Consider the following 27355-nt stretch of genomic DNA (forward strand, 5'->3'; position numbering starts at 1 on the left):
AAGCAATTTAAAAAAAATTGTGATGTTTCATTTATATCGCTAGAAGGGGCCAATATTTTTCTAATAAATACTAAATAAAAATTCAAATTTCCGATAAAATTATTGAAAATTATGAAATGTCAACACTTGCTGACAGCCAACGAACATAAAACACCCTACCAACAACAGAACTGAAAATCGCACTGCAGGAATCGCTGTAGACGGAAGATCATGGACAGGACGCCCCTAGAAGACCTCCAAAGAGATGGGTGCTGTCATGGACCTGAACATCTCAGGAGAATGAAGTTTGAAAATACAGGATTAAGACGTACAATAAAAGGCAGAAGGAGAAGAAATAAGATGTATAATGTAAAGGATATATTTTTATTGTTTAAGAAATAGACTATCGCCTAATTGCCGGTATGTTCTTCGATAAATAGTACATATGCAGGCCATCTACAGGCTGAAAACGAATGAGGTTAGTTCTAATTTTAGATTTTAGTATTTTAGTCAGGTCGGTATAGTGGTATAAACCGATAATACAGATTTTTACTACGCCTTTGGCTAGCAGCCAGGCCAGTTGATTTTCCGATTAATTCTATTCTATGCTCGGTACCTACTTTATCCCTACCACCTGTTTTTCATTGATATATTGCCGATCGATAGAATTTAATACTGGACCCAAACAAATCGGGATTTAAGAATGACTAGCTTGCTCTATTTATTAATTGTACATACTTTCCTGACTGTGCTTCCATTCCAAATCAAAATCAATTCCTGGGCTTCAGTCATTTATTGTCTATTTATCAATTAAAAAACGTTTTGGTGTTTTCCACCATCATCAGTTTCAATGTGTAGCGTTGTTGCTACTTTAAGCCTTGGCATATATTTGGAGTCTTTTTACATACTTTCCTGACTGTGTTTCAATTCCAAATCAAAATCAATTCCTGGGCTTCAGTCATTTATTGTCTATTTATCAATTAAAAAACGTTTCGATGTTTTCCACCATCATCAGTTTCAATGTGTAGCGTTGTTGCTACTTTAAGCCTTTGCATATATTTGGAGTTATTGTCTATTTATCAATTAAAAAACGTTTCGGTGTTTTCCACCATCATCAGTTTCAATGTGTAGCGTTGTTGCTACTTTAAGCCTTGGCATATATTTGGAGTTACGAGTTACGAGTATTCTAAGAGTGGTATTGTTAAGAATATAAAGCTGTCGCATCTGCCATGTCATGCCTGACTCGGGAGTTCTACAGGGTGTCTCACCGGGAACCGCTGAGATCGATATCTGGCAAACTGTAATTAGCAGAATTTTGAAAATCGGGCAGTGTGCCGAGGTCATTAGGGGCACGCCGCCTAAAATATTTTCAAGATGGCCTCACGATTATACCGCAAGTATCACATTCTTCATAAATAATAAATAAGTTTAAATAATCTTCGTTTGTAATAATTGAAGCGCCCTGCCATGATTATTAATTATTTTCAAAAGGTAACTGACAGCTGTCAGCATTCCTTTGGCATTTGAATGTCTTAAAAATGGCCACTTTCGTCATGGCAACTAAGAGTGACATAATTTAAAAGAAGGTGCTTCAAAATAGCCATATGAAAACATTCAATTGACAATATTTCGAAAACTAAACACTGTTGGAATAGACATAGTTACACAAACTTACACTTATTTTTTAAACTAAATATGACAAAGTTATCAAAAATGGGAGTTTCGATTTGAAAAAATTGATTTTGGGCGGTTTTCTCAACTGTATTTTGAAACTTATTTCTTTAGCACTTTGGATTAATTGTTTTCAAAATGTTTTAGAAAATCCATTAAAGTAAGTCCAATAAATGCGACTCAAGTTAAGTATGACAAATGACCTTATAGAAAAAAGTAATAATTATCCACGTGGCTGCAACTGTCATTTAAAAAAAAAACTCCAAATATCTCAAAAAGGTTAGACTTGGCTACAGGATATTGACTATGAAATATATTTAGAATTTGGAGCAGAATTCAAAAATGTAATAATATATAGGGTGTTCTATTTAAAATAAGCAAGTTGATAGCTACTTCCGGAATAAAAGAAAGTGTGGCCATTTTAAAAATATTTTAAACTTCTAGCCCCCAATGGCCTTGGCACCCTGTCCAATTTTAAAATTTCTCCTAATTACAGTTTGTCAGATATCGATCGCGGCGGTTCTCTGTGGGACACCCTGTATAATTGTGCAGTTGTATAGGTTGTTTTCTAATTGTCTGTAACCATAACAGTTTTTTAGATTTTTTTTGTCGGATAGGTTTAGGTCGGGATAGGCTCGTATACCAAATTGTTTTAAGGATTGTGCTCTTAGTTTTGGATATTCCTAATTCTCGTCATTAATTTTTTATTTTCTGTTTGTATTGTATGTGTTGCTTAGTTTTATTCAATGAATGCATTCTCAATATGTATTTGCATTTGCTCTCGCAAAGGCCACATCTTGCTTTGAATAATTTTGTGGCGGGTTTTCTACTAAATATTTCGTATTTACAACGATCGGAACTGTTTTGTGCTTTGGATTTCTTTCATTCCTACGATTGGTCTGTGCTTATTGTATTTCAGATTTTGGCCTAGTATTACTCCGAGCCATTTCACTTCTATTTTGGGATCCGGTTCTACTCCGGTTTGTTATTGATGTCGGAAAATTAAAGTAGCGAAAATAATCCAATATGGGCAAGTCTTAACTTAACCTGGGAGCTGGGGCTGCAGAGGCTATTCGATAATAAACCCTGCAGGAAACGAAATAATTCATTTAATGAATCGCATCGCTGTTAGTTAACCTGAAAAAACAATTAACAAACCGCAGATGGAAACAAAGTTACTGTTAAGAAGCGACAGAAACGACAAAACCCATCTCGAACGTCTCAATTAGAAAAGCCGTACAAGTGAAGTTCTTGAATCTCATTATCGTTTGCTTTTGCCGTTTATAACAAAATCTGCAAGCGAAAAGTTAATTTTGACAAGACTAACTTTTCAAGAATAATAAATTAAATAATTTACTGCTAATTTACTTTTTTATGCCACGTTTTGAAATAGTCTCAACCAAAAATTAAATGCAAATATTACCAAACTGTTCAAAATAAAAACCGATTGCAAACAGCCAATTTATGGCTTAAAGTATACATTATTTATTTGAAGATAATTGTTTTTTGAACGTATCATTTTGTTCTATTGCACGATTAAAAATCTGGAGTTAATAGTCTAAGATTTCAACGTCCGGTTTAAATATTTGATGTATATTTTTTTATCATGACCACCTAGGTTTAAAGAAGATTCCAAATAAAACAAATTGCACGAATTTAAATGTGGCAAAAAATCTTCATATTGTAATTCATACCCCAAAATTGCCAAATTWAATTTAATTAATGTCAGTAGATAATAGATATAACTATAATCTAGTAATTAATATATTTATGTTTTTTTGTAGTTGTAAAAGTTGTAAAACTAAAACAATTGATCACAAATAATGAACGGTATCAGTTTCTGGAACCTCTATTAAAATAATCAAATTATTTAACAAGCCGCTGGAAAATTTTTGGCTTTCAACATGCAAACTTGACAAAAGAAAAGATTTTTCGAGGCCATTAGAGTCTGCCTCAATAAGGAAAGAAAAGACGTCCATGTCGAAATGATATACTTCAGGAACTCGGTTAATTGCATGGCTGATTGCATCAATTGTCTATTTTGAGAATCGTTTAGTAACTTTCATCTAGGTCAACTTGATATAAAACCTTAAAAAGATATTTTTTTTACCCAACAGGTTTACCCAACAAACAGCGTACAAAATTAAAACGTTTACAATTTTTCTCTTACAAATTAACAACAATTGTTGTCTACTGAGTAAATACTTCTTGGAACGATATGTTGTTATCATAGATAATTTTTCATTATGTTGATATAACTGTCGGTTCTATATTTCCAAACTATAACGTTTAGCTTACATAGCGTATACATGGGGTTAGTACCTGTAAGATGTATGTTTAAAAGAAGCGTCAATACAAAGTTGTTCTACACTGTTGAGAGTTGAGTTGTACAAAAATGAGTTGAAAATTCAGTTAATTTTCAGTAAATTTTGAGAATTCAGTTTCGGCTTTACTGTTTCCATTGGGTGGATTACTCTTGGAGGTTTTGATAATGCATCTGCATTTGCATTTTGAGTTCCTTTCTTGCAGTGGATCATGTATTAATATTCTTGAAGTTTCGGTCTCCATCGGACTAATTTGGAATTCGGTTCTTTGATTCAGAATAGCCATTGTAATGGTTTGTGATCCGTTACGATGCTAAATTTTCTGCCGAATAAGTACGGTCTAAAGTTCTTTGTTGCACATACAATTGCTAACAGTTCTTTTTCAATTGTTGAGTAATTGCATTCAGCTGGATTAACAGGTCGGCAGTCAAATGCAACTGGAAGGTCGTTTTCCATTGTCCCTTGTGAGAGAATTGCGCCTATAACATAATCTGATGCATCCGTTGTTAGGATGAATGGTTTTACGAAGTCCGGGTATTGTTGAATGGGTTCGTTCATTAGAATATTATTGAAGAGAGTAAAGGCGTCAACAAATGGCTTGTTGTGAATTATCTTAGTGTTTTTCTTAACAATGTCAATGAGTTAATGGTTACGCAAATCTTCGCAAAGTAGGTACTAGATAAATTTACCATAATATCCCACAAATCCAAGAAAATATTTTATTTCTTTTGGAGTGTTAGGAATTTTGAAATTTTGATAGTTTCAATTTTTCTTGGATTCGGTTTAATTTCTATTAACGGGCATTATAACGTGTCCTAGGAATTCCACTGTTTTTCGCATGAATTCCGATTTATCTAATTGTAACTTCATGTTGAAAGAAATTAGTCTGTCAACAACTTGTTTTGAGAAACTTATATGTTCTTGTTGATTTGTAGAGTAGATGATGATATCATCCATGTAGACAAGACTTGAAGGCCTCTAAGTATTTTCTCCAATGATCTTTGAAATGTGGAGGGTGCGTTCTTCAGTCCAAATGGCATTCTCAAAAATTCGTAATATCCATTTTCTACATTAGAGGGGCTTTTAGAGATACTTTTTGGGTCCATTTCAATTTGATGAAATCCGGTGGCGAGGTCAAGTTTGGTGAAGTATTGACAACGTCCGAATTTATCCACAATATCTTATATGTTTGGTAATAGATATCTCTCGATAATTGTTTTTTCATTCAGTTTTCCGCAGTCGATTGCCAATCTCCATTTCAGTTGCTGTGATGTGTCTGGCTCTTTCGGAACAATCCAGACTGTTGAGCTCCAGGGTGAATTGGAAGGTCGAATGATGTTTCATTGCAACATTTCAGAAATTTGTCTATTTACTTCTTTTTTATGTACATACGGGTATCTATAGCTCTTCGTGTGTACTGGAATTTCGTCGGAGGTGTTAATGACCTGTTTTAGTTCATTTGTAAATGTTAGAGGGTCTCCTGGTTTATAAAGAATTTCTTTGCAGTTTTCAATCAGTTGGAATAGCTGTGTTTTTTTTTCTCAATTTAAGTGATAATGTCTGATTAATTGATTTAAATTGACGTGACAAATTGAACTTTTTGTGTTATTGAAGAATTTTCTCGTTGGCAAATTTTTATTGTTTTCAAAATAATATATTTCGCAGTTGTTTAGTGCGACGGAATAAATAAGGGATTTTTTCATTCGTATCACATTCTATTTGAAAATTTCGGTGGGAATAGTTAGTGACATCAACCAAATGGCTGTTGTTAGTTATGGTTACTAGAGTTGGTTGAATTTCTAGACTTTTATTTCTGTAATGCGGAATTATCCAAGTGATGTTATTGTAAACAAACAAGCTAACAACTTAGAAGTTTTGAAATTGTTTTCTTAATGCTTCTCGGTGGAAACTCAATTTTGTATTTATCAAAATTGTTTCTGTATTAAAAAGAGATTTTAAGATATTGATTGTCTAATATTTGATTGATTAAATCAATATTTAGGTTTAATTTGCATATAACTTTTATGCCTACAATGCCGTCAAACTACTCATGAAACGGAAAAGTATGAATTCAATGGGTTGATATATTCCGAGCAAATGAATAAAAGAATTGTTGCTTTATTCGTAGCTTTCTTTCGTAGAACCAGCACAAGTTAAGGGTGCTTATGTGAGGCTTTATTGAATTTGGGAAAAGAGATTCAGCCAATGATGGTCTGAGAAGAGATGCGTGTGAACCAGTATCGATTAGAAAGCGAATATTATAATTATGGATTATGATGTACGGTAACTGGTGTGGTTGAAAACTGTTCAAATTTATCCAGGGTTTTCTGTTGGACTGGGCGTTTGTACATTTTCAAATTGATCAATCGGATTTTCGTCTAAAGAAGCTTTTTCAAATTTATCATATTCAGTTTGTTTCGAATTCATTGGCATGCTGGAAAAAATCGTAATTTTCTTCGTAAATTTCGTCTTCAAGATGCCTTAGTTCTCGAAAAGAAAAGTTTGGTTTTTCGGTTGTTTGGAAATGATTAAATGGTCTTTGTGGATTCGAGTTCCTACAGAATTGATTATCATTTCGTTGGGTTGGAATTGTACTTACTCCATACATTGGATATGGGAATTGTTGTTTTCATTGTTGGAAAGGGTTGTTTTGCTTCATTTGAAAAGGTTTACTTGACTTTGTTTGAAAGTGTTGACTTTGATTTTCAAAAACGTTTGCTTGGATTTACTTGAAAAGGTTGTGATGGACTTGTTTGGAAGGATCGATTTTGTTGGAATGAAGATTTGAATTGGAAGATCCTCGGTTTTTGAAATTTCGTTGGACAATGTGTTATGTTGTTTGAAAGTTTGAAAAGGGATCTGTTCTGATTTTGAACAAAATTGTTTTTGAAACCATTCTGGCTTATTAAAATTTCGAAATTTTTGATTATGCCAGGGGCTTGATTTGGATTTTGTACAATAAGTAATGTTCCCAATTCAAATGTAATGTTAGCTAAGAAAAAGTGGGTAGGTGGCAATTCATTCGGAGCAAGTAATATGTTACGTGCTTCTAAGTGTGGAACTTCTGCACATTCCTTAGTACTAATTTGGACGACTAAGGACCTTGTGAATGTATTCTTCTCTTGATTCACCTTTTTGCGACAAAAATATTCATTGTTGTTGCCAATTTGACCTGGTAAGCGGGTCGGTATAAATTGAGCAGCAGTTAATCAACCGAATACGAGAAGCTGCTCGAGAAGAGAGGAATTTATTAGTTTTTAATAACAATTATTTTCTTTACTATGTTACTATGTTTTTGGTACTGCTAAACACAAACTGGCAACACCTCCAGAGGAATGACGCCAATTTCGAATGATCCTGCATAAATAAAACACTCGGGCGAATATAAATTGCAGGGATACCCATAAATAAGGGCACTGAGTATTTATGTGCCAAGTTATAGGGATATGCGTGGAAATACCGAGCAGAGACCCTTTTTAGGTGGGGTTAGTCTGGTAGACAACAAATTGGTAAACGGATGTTATGAGATTGTTCCTATGTGTTTTGGAATTAAAGTCATTTTAAAGTTGTGTATTTTTCCATACACAGATTTGTTGTGTATACGTTTGTGGAGAACTACCAAATCGTAACATCTATTCAAAAGAGTTGAAACAGACGGATTTTACTTTAATATGCAACATAAACATGTGTTTCTTGACGAAACGTAATACTTCAACTGAACCTGGTTGTTTACTTCATCTGTCAAAGCGCTCAAACAAAAGCAAAGTGTGTTGCATATTAATATTTTTGTTCCAATTGTTTAGAATTAACTGTCATCCGAAAAGAGTAATGCAACGCATAATCGATTCAAAAATTGAACAACATTAAGTGCTCACTTAGAGAGTACGACGAAATGATGGAAAAATTTTTTTTTCAAAATATCTGGAAGGTATTAACAGTTGAAGATCGAATTTCAACTTTATTATTAAGTATTATTTTGAAAGGGTCCCATCTTTGATTGGTAGCATATTGGAATACTTAACCGTTCGAAAAGCAAATGTCCGATATTTGCTTCAAATTAGGAATTTTTTTATATTGAAAAAAAATAACACGCTTTTATCAAACTGTGACTTTGTTTACAGATCCATCCACAAAATGTAGGTACACCATCATCAAATTTGCGAATTTTCGATTAGTTATGGGGAATGCCACAGTAACATAGCAGAAGCTGTAGGAACTTACCGGAAAGAGCTAGAGACACTGTACAATTGGATCCAGGAATTGACACAGAAAGTGGACGATCTTGAGTTTCTCGAGTTCCAGACGTAGATGAACAGGTGTTGGCGATAACCGTCCACGTAAATGTCCTGATAATTGCTCGGAGAAAGGGATTTATTAAATATATGTTTTTCCAAACATCGGTACAAAGTAAGCTACAGTTAATTAGCCGAGTACCAGAAGATGTTCAAAATGTGAGCCCAGACGGCTGCCAAGAGTGCTCGATAAAGCGATTGGGACACAAACACGTTTGAAGCTAAACGGGCATAACTTCGAACACTTCTTATGATTCAACAACTTAATTGTATTTTATTTTATCAATATTGACCCTTTATAGATAACCCTTAACAGGAGGTTTTGGATAACAGCTGTGATGGATTAGGTATCACTCATTTCCTCCAAAAAGGGTGGCAGCACTGACGGTAAAGTGACAACTTTATCTTAACCATAAACTGTGTTATTGCCAATTCTTTCTCCAAAACCAAACAACAACAACAATCCCCTTGGAAAGCAACAAAAAAATCAAAAGGCCACAAGCTCCTATTTCACCAGTCAGGACCACACAAGGATGGACGAGAAGCAATCATGACAAAGCTCAAATGTCTGCAGACCACCTCGCAAATATTTACCAGCCTGACACCCACATAAATTGTAAATGGGAGGAACAGGTCAATTCGTATCTACTGTTTCCGCTACCAATCAAAAACATAGTTATAATAACACTAAAAAATTAAAAAGCGCTGGGCTACGATTTGATTACAGCGGAAATATTGAAGAAATTGGACAGAAAATCAATAACGTATATCAACCTAATAATGAACTCTATATTCAAGACAAATTGCATGCCAAATCAATGGAAGATCTCCCATATACTGATGATGCTGATACCGGGAAAAGACGGTAGTAGAGCAGAGTCATACAGGCCTACCAGTCTAACTCCACTACTGTCAAAAGGATTTGCAAAAGTCCTCCTAACAGGGCTAAAAGAGCATGAGCAAGTCCAGAAAATAATTCCAGACCACCAGTTCGGGTTCAGGAAAGGCCACTCAACAAGGGAGCAAATTCATAGAGTTTCTAACCAGATAAGAGAAAGCCTCGAAAATAAGACGTATTGTCCGGCTGTATTTCTAGATGTCAGGCAAGCGTTCGACAAAGTATGGCACAAAGGACTTCTGTACACATTAAAAAAATGGCTCCAGAGATACCAGTCGAAAACCCTAAGGCAAATAGTACATGCATGGTGGTATGTAATCAATGATTCCATCCACAGAGATTTGAATCTCGCCACCATCCGGAAAGAAATAGGGAGAATATCAGGACAATATCACTCAAGATTACAAGCACATGTAAACCCTCTGGCCACAGGGCTGTTGGATAATGGACATACAAGAAGACTGAAGAGATCCTTACCCCTCAACCTACCGGATAGATTTATGAGTGGTTGAATACATAGACACAACATAACAGAACTTAGAACTGAATGCTTGGCTCACCAGATAGCGTCTGATGGGTCGTCATGTGTGCAGGACGATTTTGATGTGAGCTAATCTTCTGAATGCTTTTATTATAAGCAGGTTGTCGATAGTGTTAAAATAAATTAAAAAAAATGTTTTGTGTTTTTCCAAGGCTACTACAGTTTGTAATCATTCAGAGTCAACAAGTATTTACGTAATGTTAATTAGGCACATTACTTTGAAACACATTGTTGCCATCCTCCGCATCTCAGTTTTTCGCAAATTTTTGTGTTTTCAAGATAAAAATATTAATTTTTTTCTCTATTTCCTCTATTCCCAAATCATCCCCAGACAACACCTCCAGAAGAATGACGCCAATTTTGAATCAGTACGTATAAGCAGCTAATTTGAAAACCTGGAAATATATATGGGGTGACTATATATAGGGTCAAATATCTCGTCAATCACAGTAAATACAAAAAAATATTTTATGCAAATATTGCCTAATTGTTAGTTGAAGCCCGAAGGTAAGATCAACTTTTTTTGAATGTCACCATTAACGTGTGGTAGGGACAATATAAAACATTTATGTCACTCTCTATGTAACCCACCATCGGAACAACTATACAACCTGAGAATTACAAAAAAATAATGAACACTTATACACGACAGAAACTCTACCAGAACGTTGCATTAATCGACAGCTTTTGACCAGATCATAAATGACCAGTACATTTTATTTATTAATATTATTTGTGCAGCGTTACGCAGTCGCTATAGTAGCAATTAGAAAAATTCTGCTGTTAGCTATTTTATATTATACATAATATATTATGTATTATTTACAATACGATGATTTAATAAAACAAATATTTTTTGTTGTTGATTACTTACCCATTACAATCCATATAACTATGCAGTTCCCTCCTGTAGCAACCAAGATCATACAGCCGAATACGATAATCCACGCAGCTTGAATCCACTTAGGCAGATCGGTGCTTGAGGGAGTGTTGGCTTCTGTTAAGGATCCATAATCAAGCCCTTCGAACGTCTTATTAATAGTCCAAATCTGAAATTAAAATTTCTCTCTTTTATCCATCATCAGTTTTCATGGCTCGTTACATGGGGCAGTTTTCATGGGGCGTTACCTCGCCGTTATGGCTGTCCCCAGCCTGTGGTCTCTTACATTCTCTCTCGTACGCACACAGATCAACAGATCTCAGATTAAACAGATGCATTTGTGTACCGTTTTCTATGGAAGCAACATTGGCTCACAGTCTGTACAAAAGTAGGTACTTACGAGGCTGCTTTGCCGGCTCGGTATTCAATTTGATATATATGAGTGGCATCAACAAGAAAATAGCAGGAAAACGGTAGCCATGAATATATTTAATGTTATATTTGCATAGTTTGTAAAAAGCGACAAGCAAATGTCATTAAAATAACAGCGTCGAAATTTTGTATTTAAAAAGTCATAAGAATGTTTGGTGGTAATTACCAGAAAACATAATGAAACATTCATCATGACAACATCGCAAAGGGGGAGTACGTGATAGTGAAATGATAGTAAGAGGGAAAGAGGATTTGTTGGACAAGTAAATACGGCAATTTCGCAGTGGCGTGAGTTGTTTTGAATTTATAAGCTAAGAGCCATATTCGATCCCTATTGAATCGCTATCAAATGCTTAAAAAAATTGCGTTAATATTATAGCGTTTATAATTTCAAACATATTATGTAGAGGAAAATGTCAGAGAATGAATGAATCTTTCATGCTTAGAATAAACCGATAATACAGATTTTTACTACGCCTTTGGCTAGCAGCCAGGCCAGTTGATTTTCCGATTAATTCTACTCTATGCTCGGTACCTACTTTATCCCAACCACCTGTTTTTCATTGATATATTGCCGATCGATGGAATTTAATGTTGGACCCAAACAAATCGGGATTTAAGAATGACTAGCTTGCTCTATTTATTAATGTCTTTGCAGCAGATATCGCCAAAGGTCGCAAGAACCTCAACGTTTCATTAAACCGCTCGTCGTATGGATGCGTTTTCTGTGGACTACGTTTGTCAGAAATGGTGAGGACAAAAGAGGATGATTTCTTTAAATTTCGAATATGTGGGGATCGTCTACTGAACGTTTGTATCATACTATTTAGTCATGTGTTGTTATGTATCAAATAAGCACATCTATAGAGGGTAATTAAATAATAATCAGCGTAAGTATACAACAGTTAATAACAATGGATTATTTTCTTTTGGAAAATCGTTACCTTGTGAGAACACTATACAGTTAAAAAGAAAAAGCTATTGGGTTATTATAAAATAGCTATTGGTTTATACATCAGCAAAACGAACGAAAGAAATTTGGAAAATTCCATGATTCATTTATATAAAGATTTTTAAAAAATAATCAGAAACATTTATTAGTTTTTTAGCATCCTTTAACTTCGGTGTCTCACAAGAATATACAGGCAGAAACAGTGGAAACCTGCGACCAAATCCCATGTGTTTCGGATAGTTCGCACATCGCAATGGTTTCACCGTAGGTAGGTTGCAATGAAATTGGATGATTCACTCCTCTTCGCCAGATTTACAAAAACGTATCCAAGGGACGACCGGCCTTAAGATTCCAGTGTACTTGACCGAAACAACCATAAATTATTATTCATTCTAAGTGGATATTTTAATGTTGATTTTTCTTCTGATGAGGTGCAAAATTAAATGTATTTTTTTTGTCAAAGTTACAATTATAGGTGATAAATAATCCGGAACAAACTACAAACGAGTGAGATGAAATCGAGTGTCACAATTCGTTTCTTATTACAGTTATCATAAACTCATTTTCACTTTCCTAGGATTAGCTATTCCTCTTCATAAAGGTGGTGAAAGGGATGCATCATGTAACTATCGTCCAATAGCAATGCTGCCTGTGCTGTCAAAGATAATTGAAAAGTTATTAAAAAAGCGCCTCATGCCATTTATCGTCAAACATGGAATATTATGTCCAGAGCAGTTCTGATTTTCATCTAACAAGTGCACCAATGATGCAATATTTTTCTTGCTTCATGATGTTTACTCACCGTTAAATTCCAATCGCCCCACTGCTACAATCTGTGACTATGCAAAAGCATTCGACTGTGAGTCACAACATCCTGATAGATAAGCTTGATTTTTATGGAGTACGTGGGATTTCTTCCAACTGGTTTAATTCCTATCTTCAAAACAGGCAACCGTTTGTTAGAGCTAACGGGTCCGTCTCCGAGTGTAAATTGCTAGCTGTACTGTACTGTAGTCTACTCTAAGGTTTCCAGCGATCTCGTTATGATGAAGGCTTGGGCTGACTCTAGTTTTCTGGGTTTTAACGTCAATAAAACGGTGGCGTATATCTTATATATCTTATAGAGGAGCTTTACAACACTTGCTCCTTTATAACAGCAATATTAAATTCATTAAGTCAGTGAAATTTCTAGGTTTGAACAGTAATGCTAACCTGAAGTAGTCTACACATTGACTCCCTAACAAATAAACTATCTTCCGCTTGTTTCGCAATTCGATCAGTTTCTAGGGAGCTGAATTTGTTCTCCGCCAGACTTGCTTACTTCTCTCTATTTGAGTCTCACATCCGCTACGGCCTACCTTTTTGGGGCTGCTGTAACACCCAGCAATTTCAAAGTCTGTTTAAACTTCAGAAAAGAGCAATTCGCTACTTGCTTGACCTGAAGAGTGGAGCTCATTGCAAGCGCTACTTTCAAAACCATAGAATTCTTACACTTCCCGCATTGTTCATCTTAGAGACTGTCTTGAGACGCAAACATCGAGTCACCTTTCTGGAAGGGCCACAACATAAGTACTCTACCCGAAACTCAAGTCAAGATATTTGCCTGCCCTTTCCCTCTTCCGCACTAATTAAAAACTCAATTATTTACAACGCCAAGAAATTATACAATCGTCTTCCATCCCATCTTCCATCTCTCCCTACGTCTTCCAAATTTCGGGAAGGGGCAAAATCATACTTCCCCGGAAATAATAGCGGCTTGGTGCTTTACGAACACAGAGTTTTAACTGTTTACAAAGTTCCACTCAAACAAAAACGGCTCTTAACCTGCCTACTGCCTGTGTACCTTAACCTTCTTCAGTTTGAATTTGTCGTTGTAGGTAGCAGATGCTGTGATGTTGGAAAATTTGCACAAATAATCAATTTATATCGTGAAAAGTTTTATTAAGTGTTGGGTTGAGTATGCCTAAGAAGAATCCCAGTGTCGATGAATGGATTAGAGGCTACCCAGAATGCAAACATCAAAGCGGTAAATTATTTTGTCGCGCTTGAAGCAAAATGGTAAAATATTTCTTAATTTTGTTTAACAATGTAATGTCTGACTGGTAGATTTTACATCTTTTCAGATTCAGTGTGACAAAAAATACAACATAATTCAACATGTGAAAACTAGTTTGCATAAAGAACCATTTAAAAGACCAAATAATAAACCGAAGCAGACAACGATAGCTGAAAGTTTGGGGTCATCTTCTGGATATAGCGCCCAGAAAGAGTTTAATATAGATTTATGCATAGTCTTAATCCAATCTAATATACCGTTTAATAAATTGCACAACTTCGAATTCAAAACATTTTTGGAAAAATACTCTAGGATGGACGTACCAGACAAAAGCGCACTTCCCAAAAAATATATACAATAGGTGTATAATGAAGTCATTAAGCAAATACGAGGAGAAATTGGAAGCACTTACATTGGGTTTGCAGTTTCTGGAACAACGGCCGTTTGGGGCCGATATATCCGCCCAAAAGGATATCTGATTTGTTCGCAAGAATTGGAAGCAACAAGCAATAACACTGTTTCTAGATTTATCCATGAATCATTAGCAAATTTTTATTTACCCAATGCGGTTTCCAATGACAAGATTTTGCTCATGTTTTCCGACGCTGCTTCCTACATGGTTAAAACTTCTTCAAACTTGAGAGTAGTTTATCCTAGCAATAGAGTTACTGAAACTATAAGGCAACAGTTTCCTCTGGTTAATGAGATTATAAAAAACGACAAAAATATATTTCTCAAAGCACCTTTGCGAATACAACTATATAAAGAGAGATTACCTAACACTCCTTTACTTCCAGAGCCACTTTTAGCAAGATGGGGTACCTACTTGGCTGGAAGCTGCATTATATTATGCTAATAATTTTTCAAATTTTAAAGAACTTGTTGAAGATCTACAAATCGAAACAAATAAATCAATATAAGATTGTAAAGAAGTATTAAAAAACGATAAATGACAAGGTCAGTTGACGTTTATAAAAAGTAATTTTGAATTTGTTAGCAAGGCAATAAAACGTCTTGAAACCCAATCGCTAAGTTTGGGTATATTTACCATTACCATATTTCTTACATAAAGGCAGTTATATTTATAGGGTTTTTTAGTGTTTGTTTCATGTTACTGAGCCCTTAATGTCACAGTAGCTTTAGGAGTTTAATGCTTTTCTGTTCTTCTTTAAATGTTTTTATGTTCAAATTATATGCTTTTTTAAGCACTTATATCAGATTTTTTGCGCGTTTTTATTCGAGCTTTACTTATTGTACTGGATGCCAATTCTTTATGAGGAAAGTGAAGGCAATAGCTATCGGGTGGTACGTGGCCTTTTAGAAGCTTTTGGATTTCTTCTGTAGCCGGATCTTATGGTATGAATATTATAATTGTTTCTTTGTGTCAAACAATTTGTTTATCGTTACGTGAGATGTTCCTTTCGTATTCCATTTGAAAAATTACTTGTTTTTTGAAAGTACTTACACTTTTGTTGACATATGGTGCGACTTAAATTGGATAATAATGTATGTGTTGTTCCGGTTTTACTGGGACTTAATGAATGTGCCTTTTCAGAAGCTGTATCTGTATTTGAATTTCTTTGGGAATTACGAGGATATCTGAAGTTATTTTTGTTTTCTCTTTTTTCTTTTGAATTGGCTTAAACGGATTTTCCTGAGATTTAAAGAAGTGTTTGTTTTGTCAAAGTTGTGATTCTATCATGCCATGAGTATTGATCATCTTGCTTTTATGTGTTTTGTTCACAAACACATAAATTTTCTTGCTTCTATAGGGTTGATTTCCCTGGGTGGTCTTGAAAGAGCTTTTGCGTTTAAGTTTTGCTTTCCTTTTTTATGATGAATGGTATGATCAAACTTTTGTAATTTTAATCGCCATCGTACCAACTTCTAATTTGGTTCTTTTATTGAAAAAAGCCATTGTAATGGTTTATGATCGGTAATTACTAAAAATTTTCTACCGCAACTATAGGGTCTGAAATATTTCGTTCCAAGGACAATTACCAATAATTATTTTTCTATTGTTGAATAGTTGCATTCCGCTGGGTTTAATTTAAAGTATGCAATTGGTAAATCTGCTCTTGGATACTGATCGGAAACTTGGAAATTCTTGGATACTGATCGGTTTGGTGACCTCCAGCGCATTTAACGCAACTAGGACTTCTAGAAAGATTATGTCTTCTAGATGTCTCTCTCTGAAATGGGTGGTTCAAACTTAATTATGCCATTAAGTAGACTGTTTACTTTATACATATTGTACCGTGGATGGCCGGGTTTCAAGGCCTGGTAAGTATGAAATTCAGTTTTCTTTGCCTCCAAAGCGTTTTTGATCAAGGTATATTTTTCCTACGTTTTAGGTAGTATATTAACTTGGTCATTAGCAAGTATTTTAAGTTGAAAGTCGTTTCCCGCTGTTTTCACCAGTCATTCAGTTAATGGGTAATAGCTTTATAATCGTAAACAAATAAAGGTGGAACTTTTGGTTTTATTTATGTAACTATGACACCGTTGTTTAAACTTTCTACTGTTAGTCCGTCAAATCTGTTATTAATTGCTACATCAGGTCTATTTAGCCAGTAGTAATTTAGCTTACTTTGTTTGGTTGGTCTGTCGGTAGAATGCCCTGGGCTATCCCTTGCTCTCTTCCGACTGACCGTTGCTTGCCAAAGTTCTTCGGGATGTTCCTGAGCATTCTCATCCTCACTCAGATAAGATCTCATATTTTCATTTGTTCGTTGTCGCCTTCTTCTTCTCCCTCTCCTTCTTTCCCGTCTATTATGTTCGCGCATTCTAGTAGACTTCTTTGGTGTAAGCTGTCCATTGTTCTGCTTTTATTTTATTGAAGTTTTTTCTATTCATTAAAATGTTGGTTTCTCCCTTGAAGCATTTTTCACACTTTGCGTTGTGCTTCATAAATGTAACGTTTTTATCTCTTTGGTAAGTCATGTCAAATAACCTCTTTTAGGATTTCTTATCCTAGAGTTACATGGTTTCTTGTATCTTGATTATCTTGAGTTGAATCAACAGGGGTTAGTGAAAAGTAACAGTACGTCCAATTAAATTAACTTGTAATTAATAGGATTTTAGTGTTTTTGAATAAGTTCTGCTTCATCCAGATCTTTATTTTCATATGTTTTCTGATAATGTTCTCTAAGTCTAAATTTAAAGGAATTTGGTACGTTATACTAGTGGTAAAAAGAGTCGATCTTCATCGAAATTGCAGTACGACATCCGGCAAATAACCACCACGAAACTTCTGGTACACGGTAATTATTTTCATAAAATGCTGGATTACGTTTTCGCATAACTGTGGCCCTATTTCAGCAATAGCGCACCATATCTCTTCTTTAAGGTATTCAACTGTCTGTGGCTTGTTCACATCCAGCTTTTCCGTCATGTAATCCCAAAGAAAGAAGTCCATCGGCGAGACCACACTGTCTGGAAACTTGGTTCGAGTGATTGTTTCGCGAGAGGGTGGCAGGTCGCCCCGTCTTGTTGGAAAAACCTTTCAAAGAAGGACTGTCAGGCGTCTGTCCTCCAGTGAGGGAATCATTAATGGTAAAGCTATTCTTTTGCCCATCAGACAGCAGGACCCCCCGCAGCCACCAGCAGATGCAGACCACCCCTGTAGCCCAGCAGACGCAGACCATGAACAGCTAGCACATTTCCCTACAGGCGATGCAGACCCAGATGCAAACGTTCATGGCCACGATGCAGGCTCAGATGCTTGCACTAATGAGCAGTCATGTCTAGACTGCTGAGGCCTAAATTTCTGTGTGTCGTCTCCTGGAACGCCAATGGAGTCAGAAAGAAGAAATTTGAACTCCAAAACTTCCTGGAGAAACACAACGTGGATGTGTGCCTAATCCAGGAAACACTACTGAAGCCTGGAGAAAGGTTCACACTTCCGAACCACAAAATAGAAAGAGATGATAGGGCCACCAGGGGCGGTGACACACTAGTCGCAGTGAAGAGGTCCATCCAGCAACACGAGATCGTCAAACCGTCGATACGTCTGGAGGAATCCATCGTGGCCATCCAAATGGAGAAGTTGGAGATCAGAGTCGGGTCCGTATACGTCAGTCCAAGTGCTACGTTGAGTCCCGAGGATGTTCGACAGCTTTTCCCCGATGACAAGCCAACAATACATGGCGGGGACTTCGATGCCAAAAACACCAATTTACCAATTGTGGATGCAACCACAACACTCCTAGAGGCATCCTGGTATCGAACGAAGCCAGAAATGCAATTTTTGAGATAGCCGCACCTCTAGAGCCCACCCACGTCGCCCATAATGGCAGCGATGACATCCTGGACATATTCCTGTACAAGAACGCAGGAACACAGTCCAGCCCCGAAGTACTACAAGAACTATCTTCGGACCATTTGCCGATTCTCATGCAAATTGGTCCAAATAACGTCAACAGCTCCACTGCGACTAAAAGGATCACTAACTGGCAGGCTTTCCAGAGAACATTGGAAAGCACCAGCAGGATCCTTCAGCCCACAACAAAGGAACACCTGGACCAGGCAGCCGAAAGACTCACCAGGGATATTAAAAACGCTCTGGCGACGTCAACATGTCTATCCGTAGTTCCGATAGCCCAAATAAACAGAATTCCTCTCTAGTTAAAATCCGAACGCAGGGAGAAAAACCGGATAAGACACAGAGCCATGCGAACGCAAGACCCACACCTGAAGAGACAAGCCAAGCACCTCCAGAATGCAACCAAGGAAGACATTAAAATCCTTCGATCGCAACTCTGGGAGGATCGCATGGACGAAATAGAGGCTGATGAGTCAAGAAGCGAACTCTGGAAGCTGGCCAGGTGCCTCACAACAGGACTAAGGAAGCCAATACCACCAATCGAAGAAAACGACATCACCACTGTGGATCCCAAAGAAAAAGCTGAGCTCTTTGCCGCCCACCTAGAGCTCCAGTTCCGGGAAAACCTGGTTGATCACCCAGAACCAGAGAGGACACTTAATGAGCTGGTAGCCGCTCATCTCCGAAACTGGCAGCCCACCAAAGCCAGAAGAGTCACCAAAGAGATCATCCAGGACATCGTCAAGGGGGCCAAGAGAAAAAAGGCCTCTGGGTATGATACAATCACAATTGAAGTCCTCAAAAAGCTACCGCAAATAGCTATTGAGGACTCTACCACAGTGGCAAATAAAATTTTGAACCTTCAATACTTCCCGACCACCTGGAAGAAGGCAATAATGGTATTGGTACCCCAAAACCAAAAAGAGGCAAGAACAGGAAGCTGCTTACGTCCTACAGGCTCATCAGTCTATTGCCTACACTGAGCAAGGTCATGGAGAGGAGTCCTGAACCACCTACAGGATACAATAGAGGAGAAGCAAGTGCTGCTGGACGAGCACATGGGTTCAGGCCGGGACACGGCACAAACACTCTCACCGCCCGGCTAACAACAAGAACCGCCGACGCGATCTAGGAGCCGTCATCCTGGATATGGCAAAGGCATTTGACAAGGTTTAGCATCAATTTTAATCCGCAGCTACTTGTCTGGACGCAGATTCCAAGTCAAAACCGATGATCAGATGTCAACGATCAGAACGATAATATCAGGAGTACCTCAGGGGTCCGTGTTGGGTCCCCTGTTGTTCAACATCTACATGGCAGACATTCCAATGACAAAAGCAACGGAGAGCTACATATACGCAGACGATGTAACACTCACTGCAATTGGAAAAAGTTCTGGAATGGCAGCCAAACTCCAAAGACAGCTCGTCAAGATCGAGAAATGGAGCAGGGATTGAAAAATGGAATTTAGCCCGGAGAAGACGCAGCCATAGTTTTCTCAGCCGGAAGGCAACCACTTAAAGGCCTACTAGAACTCAGAGGTCAAAGGCTACCATGGAGTTCCAAGATCACATATCTTGGGTTTATCTATGATAAACGACTAGTATGGCACGACCAGTTGGCAGCCACAATTGCCAAAGTAAGGTACTTGCTCCATGCATACTATCCAATGCTGACAGGTAAGCTCCTCCTGCGAACCAAGGTGAGAACTTACAAGCAGCTGACACGCCCGGTCCATGGCCAGCATCACGCAGAGACAGAAGTTGGCAGCTCAGCAAAACAAGATCCTGAGGATAGCAGCAAAGGCTCTCTACTATGTCAGAAACACCACTCTGTGGCAAGACCTAAAGACAGAAGACCTCCTGGATCACATCAGGAACTTAACGTCAAAGTTCCTGGACGAAGCTCGGCAAAGCAAGAATCCCACTATCAGGGTTTCTTGCACAAAGAAGTTTCACTGTGACCGCAGACTTCTCCCTGTGGACACAGTCTAAGAAAAAGACGTGGACCACATGCGATGACCAGTTCTTGCACCACATCGAGGACCATGGGCTAGCTTTAAGTTAGTTTATGAAGCAAGAGGGGCTGTTTATGTTAAGTTAGGTTTAGGATTAGGTTAAAGTAGATTAATTCTTTGATGTCAATAAATCCATTGATGTTAGTACATACGTACCCGTAGATTAAGTGGCAATAAGAAAGTGTAATCCTTGTTTGAAAATAAATATGTTCAAATGTAAATTTTGATTTATCCATTCTTTGCCTCTCGGCTGAGATGGATCAGAACTGTTGTAGAAAAATTGCACACGTAACTACAGGTCAACGTGGGGAACGCCACGGGTCGCTCCGCTAGTTTGTTATAACTTATTATTCGCGTTATGTCCTTTATTCGAATAAAAAATATTGTTCGATACGAGAGCGAAAATCGTTTTTTCGAACTCCTGACGGATTGACACCCTCGATTTCGTCTCGGGTGTCAAACGCCGTCAAACGAGACTTTTCGCCCTTGTATGGAAAATTACTATTTTGTCCTTTGTCTCTCATTATTTGGTTTTACCTTATTGTCGGTTGCTCTTGTATTTTATTTGGTAACAAATAACTTCTACGATATTTAAGACTGAAACCGTTCAATGAAAACAGTGTTTTTGCTGTTATCAATTGACCGATACAAAAATACATCTTTCACCCAAACTAAATTACGGTCAGTGGCAAACTAAAACTTCCACTTCAAAAAAATCCCGACAAAACATACATTTTATGGAAACTTAGTAATTGCAAATTTTGTGTGGGAAACAGAAGCATTACTGTGTCAGCTAACGGCCAGCACCAAGACAAGTAATTACATGAGCTTTACTCGTGATTGCTGAAACAAAAAATTGAAAAAAGTTTAGTTCTACCCTTCCTGTTTCATGAGAAGTGGCTAAACACGTCCGCTTCCACCCAATTAACTTGAACTGGCTGGTTCGACTGACGGAAAATTAATTGGTTTCATAACATAACATAACAGCAGGGTGTTCGCATAATGCATTAAGAATTGTTTAAGGTTGATTTTAAAGGCTTAAATAATAATAGCTTATTCTAAAGGCTACATGACTTATGGAGCAGAAATTCGAAATCGGTATATTTTCCAAGCTACAGCTCATCCAACTTGATTTTTTTTTAAATTTATTTTTGACGTATTCTGGACATTTCTTTGAGGATTAACTAACTAAAAACCGGAACCAATTAGACAATATTAGGCAAAACATGTGCTATCGGCACCCTCTTCGTTTTGTAGCAAATTGTCATAAAAGTTTTTATCACTCTCCACCCAGTGCCTTTAGATTGAATTGAATCGTCGTTTCGATTTAAAATGTGCCAAATTTGACAATTTATGGTAATCCTTGTATTATGGTTCAATTTAGACTGAATTTGAATGCAACCTTTGAATTTTCTGACACCATTTTAGTTTTGTGGTTTTAGAACACAGACATTTTGTCAAAACAATACTAGAAATACACTAATTACTAGATATTGTAAAATTCGGCAAATTTCAAAATCGGACGACCTGATTTGCGGCGACTTTAATTAAATCCAAGAATACTAGGTGAGAGTGATAAAATATTTGATGTTGGTTTGCTTCTAAACGTAGATGTTTTTCGAGTCTTGTGCAGAGCACAATTTTTGTTTCGTATTTTCGAATCTTTAACACCGCGTATTCTTTTTCGCGATTTTTGGGTTATCGAAAAAATTAAATTTGGATATCAGGTAAAGTTCCATCTATTGGCAACGTAGAGAAACCATTTTTTCCCAGAAAGTTGTAGATCTCAGCCAAAACTCTGTACCGACTTTCAATTTAATCCGCGAAGAAATGTCCAGAATACGTCAAAAATTAAAAGAAAAAAAAACATAGTTTGATGAGCTGTAACTCGGCAAATAAGCCGATTTTGAATTTTGGCTACATGACTTACTATTATTATTTTAGCCTGTACAATCGCCCTTAAAATTTCCTAACGAATGTGGCAAACACCCTGTAATTTGTGTGACACTCTAGTCAACTCGAACTTCTTCTATAAAAAGTAAGAATGTGAATATTATCGGCCAATCATTTAACTCTGAAACATGTAGGGCGAATTGGGAAACTGATCTAAGCTTAAGTGCAATAATTGGAATATCTTTCTTATCAGCCCACCTTAATTAACGAAAGTTGGCTTGGAGTTGGCGCTGGCCTTTTAACCATTTCCTATACTCTGAGAAAATTACAATTTCTGATATTCCACAATCAAGATATGTTTTCCTTTGGCGAGGCTTTTATTTGCTGTTTGATTCGGTATATTTCTCATTACGAAGTTTGTGACAAAGATATTCCGTTCTTTTGGGTCTCAAAAATCGTCATCAATGTTTTTCTGTTAAATTATTTTAATACTTCTCCGCCTATGATTTCAAGCAGTTAAAAGAATTTTAGGCATACGGTCAGTCATCAAAGTTTATTTTTCGATGCCCCCAATCTTTTGCCGTTCGCGGTATGAATGCCCAAAGTTCAACCCACTACCCACAGGGGGTAGAAGTAGTATGTTTTAGGAAGTTTTATCTAATGGTTAAACTTACATTCTTCTTCGAGAACGTTGATCTGTATGTCGGGATTTTTCTAATATTTTATTACATTTCCCCTCATTTCCATCTAATTAGGAATTTATGGATGTTCCAATATATTTGTATTTTTCAATTTTGAACAGCACAATTTAAACCCTAACGGCCACTGTTAGAACGTTAGGTAACGTTAATAATTCATGCCAGTGTTAATTTTGGCGAAAACTATGTGCCCAGATTCAAGGTTGAACTCCGATGTTTCTTAAGAAATCTATGCAATTTGCAAATTTTCAAATTTTGGATATTCCAAAAATTGAAACACTTATTTTATTTTTGTGTTGAGCTATTCGTATTTTCGAGTTTGAAGTGAAGAATATTAAATTGTTTTGTTATTATTTCCTTGCGTGCTTATATTTCTATATTGGCAAATTTAAGTTTTAATAGTAGTTTGATACTTTTATTACTTTATACATTATTGACTATCGTTAACTATTTTTGTAATTCTTTTAATTGCAACCATTTTTTACTATCCATTTGTTGCAATGGAATTATTTGTTAACAATTGTTTATTCAGCTTAATCATAATTAATGCTTTTTTCATAAAATTAAGTTTGATAACGCAATAGTGAAACTGCACAAATGATTTCGTTTCAGTTAATTTAATGCGATTTACTTCTTGAAATCATCTAGAAATAATAATAGTTATTCATCCTGAAATCTCAATAACGAAACGCAAATTTTAACGACCGGATCTTCGATTTAAGCCATAGGAAATATTCTTACTCATAAAATAATCTAATTCAAATTCAATGTGGATTTCGATATTGTGGGTGGAATTGACAACTTCTGCTATATCACTGTTAAGAAATGCGAAAGTTCTTCCGAACTGAATATTTAATTCCCCCAACCTGCTATAAAATTTTAAAGCTCTCTGGTGAAACCCCAGGAAGCGCCAGCTATTTCTGTTGAATCGTTTAGAAATTACAAAATACGTACATCTTGTAACGGTTAAAAATGAAATTCAACCAGTAGTTCACTTGTCTGCTAACCCGTTGTTCAAATGTATCTAGTAATAAGTTGTAATTGTAATAAGCTATTGTTGTCAACCGATTTTCATTTGTAATTTGGATATAGTAAGCATGTCAGATTAGGTTAATAATATTTCGGGGATACCATTGGTTATTGGTATTCGTTTTTAAGCATGATTACTGTTTTATTACATTTATCTGCTGTTAGGACACATATAATCGAATTTTTATTTAGGAATTGTTTTGTTTCATATATCAGTCTGTCTATTCTAGTTTCAATTCTATTTTTTTTTTGATTTTTAAAATTTGTTAATATGTTACATAATTTGTTTCTGACATGAATCTTTAGTTCATGGTTTAGTAAAAAGAATCCCTTTTCGAAGTTTTTGGAAACAAAATTGAAATTGAACTATGCTTAAAATCTACATATTTCAAGTCTGAAAACAAATATTATTCACAAACATACGGTGTAGCAATGGGTTCCCCCATATCAGCGACAATTCCAAACCTTGTTATGGAAATCATGGAAAAAAACATAATAACAAGCCTAAATTATAAACCAACTTTCTTTAAGCGCTATGTAGGTGACTGCCTAATGTGTTAACCCATAGATCAAGTTCAATATATCCTAGATAAATTCAACAATTTTGACGACACTATAAAATTAACAATAGAGAAGGATAAAAATCAATCAATACATTTTTTAGACATAACAGTAAATTCTGATAATTCAGGTGAAATAAAAACAAATTGGTATACAAAAGAAGTTTGGTCAGGAAGATATTTAAACTATAATTCATATGCACCCCAAAAATATAAAAAAGCGTAATAACTGCACTTACAGATAAAGCTATAAAATTATTACACCCAAATTACAGACAAGAAAATTTTTCAAAAATTAGAAAAATATTACTTAATAATAACTACCCAAAAAAATGTTCTGAACCAATAGAAAAGCGAAAAATTTACAAAATTTATAATTCAACTAAATATAACAATAATGAGGAACAAAGAAACAATACAAATATATCACTACCATATATTCCAGAAATCAATAGGAACATTTCAAAAGTACTAAAGCCACACAACATTATAATTGCGGAAAAAACAAAAAACAACTTATCAACTGAATGTTTCCCAAAACTAAAGCCAAAAACTGACAAAACGGATATACCAAATAGTGTATATAGAGTGAATTTCTGTAAATAGAATGTGATAATACATGTATAGGACAAACTAAACAATATTTAAAAAAGAGAATGTACGAACATAAATACAGTTTGAGAAATACTAGTGAAAATAAAACAGTATTAACACAACATGCACACCAAATGTTACATAATTTTATTATTAGGATTAGGGAAACAAATTATCATAAAAGAAGAATCCAAGAAATTATACAAATAAAAAAACATGTAAAAGCAGTAAATTTCAGATCAGATACCGAGAACCTTAGCAACATTTACCAAACCATAATAAAGCCATATGTATGGAACACCCGGTACACTAGTGAAAAATTAAAACTATTTCTGCTTATCTCAATACATGCATACCAGTCTCGCAAATGTAGAAAATAATTCAGACAAATCCAAGGTTTTCAAGAAGGCAAAGACCTAAAAGGACGTTAATTTTTACCAATCATGAGGTAAGTTTTGCTCTCCCAAAAGGAAGAATTTTTTTCCTCAAAAACTGATGAATGTTTTAACATTTTGTAAATTATAAATTTTAGACAACATGTTTTAATTGTGAATTGGTATTTGTGTAAAATTTTAAATCTGATGATGGCGCTGTTGTCTCGCCGAAACGTAATGAAATAAACGATGTTGCAAAATTTTTACTTCGCACTTTGACTGAAACCCAGGAAAGGTAGGAATATCATAACAAGTACACGCAGTCAGGAAAATAAATCAGAATAATACATTGAATTGAATTAAAGTGAATTGCATTTTCCAAATAAAGTCAGAACAAGAACTATTTTAGCTAATTTACAGTTACTTCGTGGCACCTCCGTCTAACTTTAAAGCGTCTTTTTGTCGACTGAAGCTGTCCCTATTTTTAAAATCGAAATAATAAAAGCTCCAATGTAGGTCATCCTGCATCATACATGACTATCAGAGCTGATTTTCTAGCGATTTTTTCAAACATGTATTTCTTGGACACTTCAAAAGCAATTTAAATAAAATAGGGTGATCTAAAAATACATTTGAATACATTCGTCAGGCAGTATCGTTGACTCTGCCATTCATTACCATAAATTCAAGTGAAAATGTATCATGCGGTCCCTTGTGAGTCCAAACATAAAAACATAAAAAATATGTTTTCGCAACGATATTCATCGAAAATCTATTCTGAAATCATTGGAAATAGCCCTAAACCTTTAACCAGGCAATTATATTAAAAAATGTCAATGGCTCAATTAGTATTTACTGCTTGCTCTATTTTTGTCCAGGAATGGGCGTTTACAAAATTTAGTTAGCACTTCACAAAATTTAGTAGGCTCGTCTTAATTTCTTATAATACTGTGCCCATCCTTTTGAGAAAGCCTTCAATTTTCTATAGAAGGGTGTTGAAGTTTAACGAGCTTAATCTTTTTTTTAACTCAAGCGACTTTAGCTCAAAAATTCATCTAAAACCACATTTTCACAGTTCGATTAATATTACACTTCAACTTTTTAATGTTGTTTAAAATTGCGGAATCCTAATATTAAAATCTAAATTTACTACACCAATAAGCTTCCAATATGCTTGGAAAGGAGTGAGCTCACTCTGAAATTGGAATTAATTTAATAATAATTTGAAATGTAAATTAACTAGCTAAATTATGCAGCTTCTGTATTTTGCATACAACCCAATAAATAATTTGTTATAATCAAATATTGAATGAATGTGGATTTTGTATTATTGTAGGGTAGAATTTATTTAAATTTAGTTAACTGTGCGACTGGTTGCCTAAACAGTAGGTTGGCTTCACACACAAAAAAGCATATGACTAGGTAAGATAGAAAGAGACGGCGGCATGTTTGACGTTTGACAAAAAGACGCCGGGGTTTTTCCGGAACAGGGTAGTTCGTGGTACTCGGGGATGATTGAGAGACGCACAGCAGGTCTAAGCGACGTAGTAGACGAAAAGACGCGGCTTGGCTGTAAAATTTAGAAGACGAATACGAGTTATAGATAAAGCTGTTACATAGTCTATATTTAGTGTTGTGGTGATAGGCCGAAATTCCTAAGAGTAAATGTATCCAGTAAGTTAACAGTGTGTTAGTTCGTTCAATCTCATCTATTAAACGTTTATCATTTAATACAATTTTGTGTTTCAATACCACGTATCCACTATTTTGGAGTAAAAACCTACATTTTGAGGGCTCAACCGGGATAAAGATCCAAATCTGAGTCAAAGATAAGTGGGTAC

General features: G+C 35.8%; 1 protein-coding gene across 4 annotated transcripts in view; it reads right to left on the reverse strand.

The window, feature by feature from the left end:
* The window catches only part of LOC109542504 (tachykinin-like peptides receptor 86C), a 183591-nt gene that overhangs the window by 150002 nt on the left and 6234 nt on the right, over positions 1 to 27355 (reverse strand). For 2 of the 4 annotated variants that reach the window (XM_048665276.1, XM_048665278.1), the window contains exons 1-3: positions 10986 to 11180; positions 10834 to 10937; positions 10580 to 10754 (exon numbers count right to left, since the gene is read on the reverse strand). In XM_048665276.1, coding sequence (XP_048521233.1) covers positions 10580 to 10754; positions 10834 to 10937; positions 10986 to 11034 — 328 coding nt within the window. In that variant the 5' untranslated portion in view covers positions 11035 to 11180. Of the gene's footprint in view, positions 1 to 10579; positions 10755 to 10833; positions 10938 to 10985; positions 11181 to 27355 lie in introns of those variants that run through there. The other 2 variants (XM_048665279.1, XM_048665277.1) reach the window with 2 other exon arrangements.

Source organism: Dendroctonus ponderosae, unplaced genomic scaffold, assembly GCF_020466585.1.
Source record: "Dendroctonus ponderosae isolate FM_Combo_2020 unplaced genomic scaffold, Dpon_F_20191213v2 Dpon_F_20191213_3, whole genome shotgun sequence".
In the NCBI taxonomy this organism is placed as follows: Eukaryota; Metazoa; Arthropoda; class Insecta; order Coleoptera; family Curculionidae; genus Dendroctonus; species Dendroctonus ponderosae.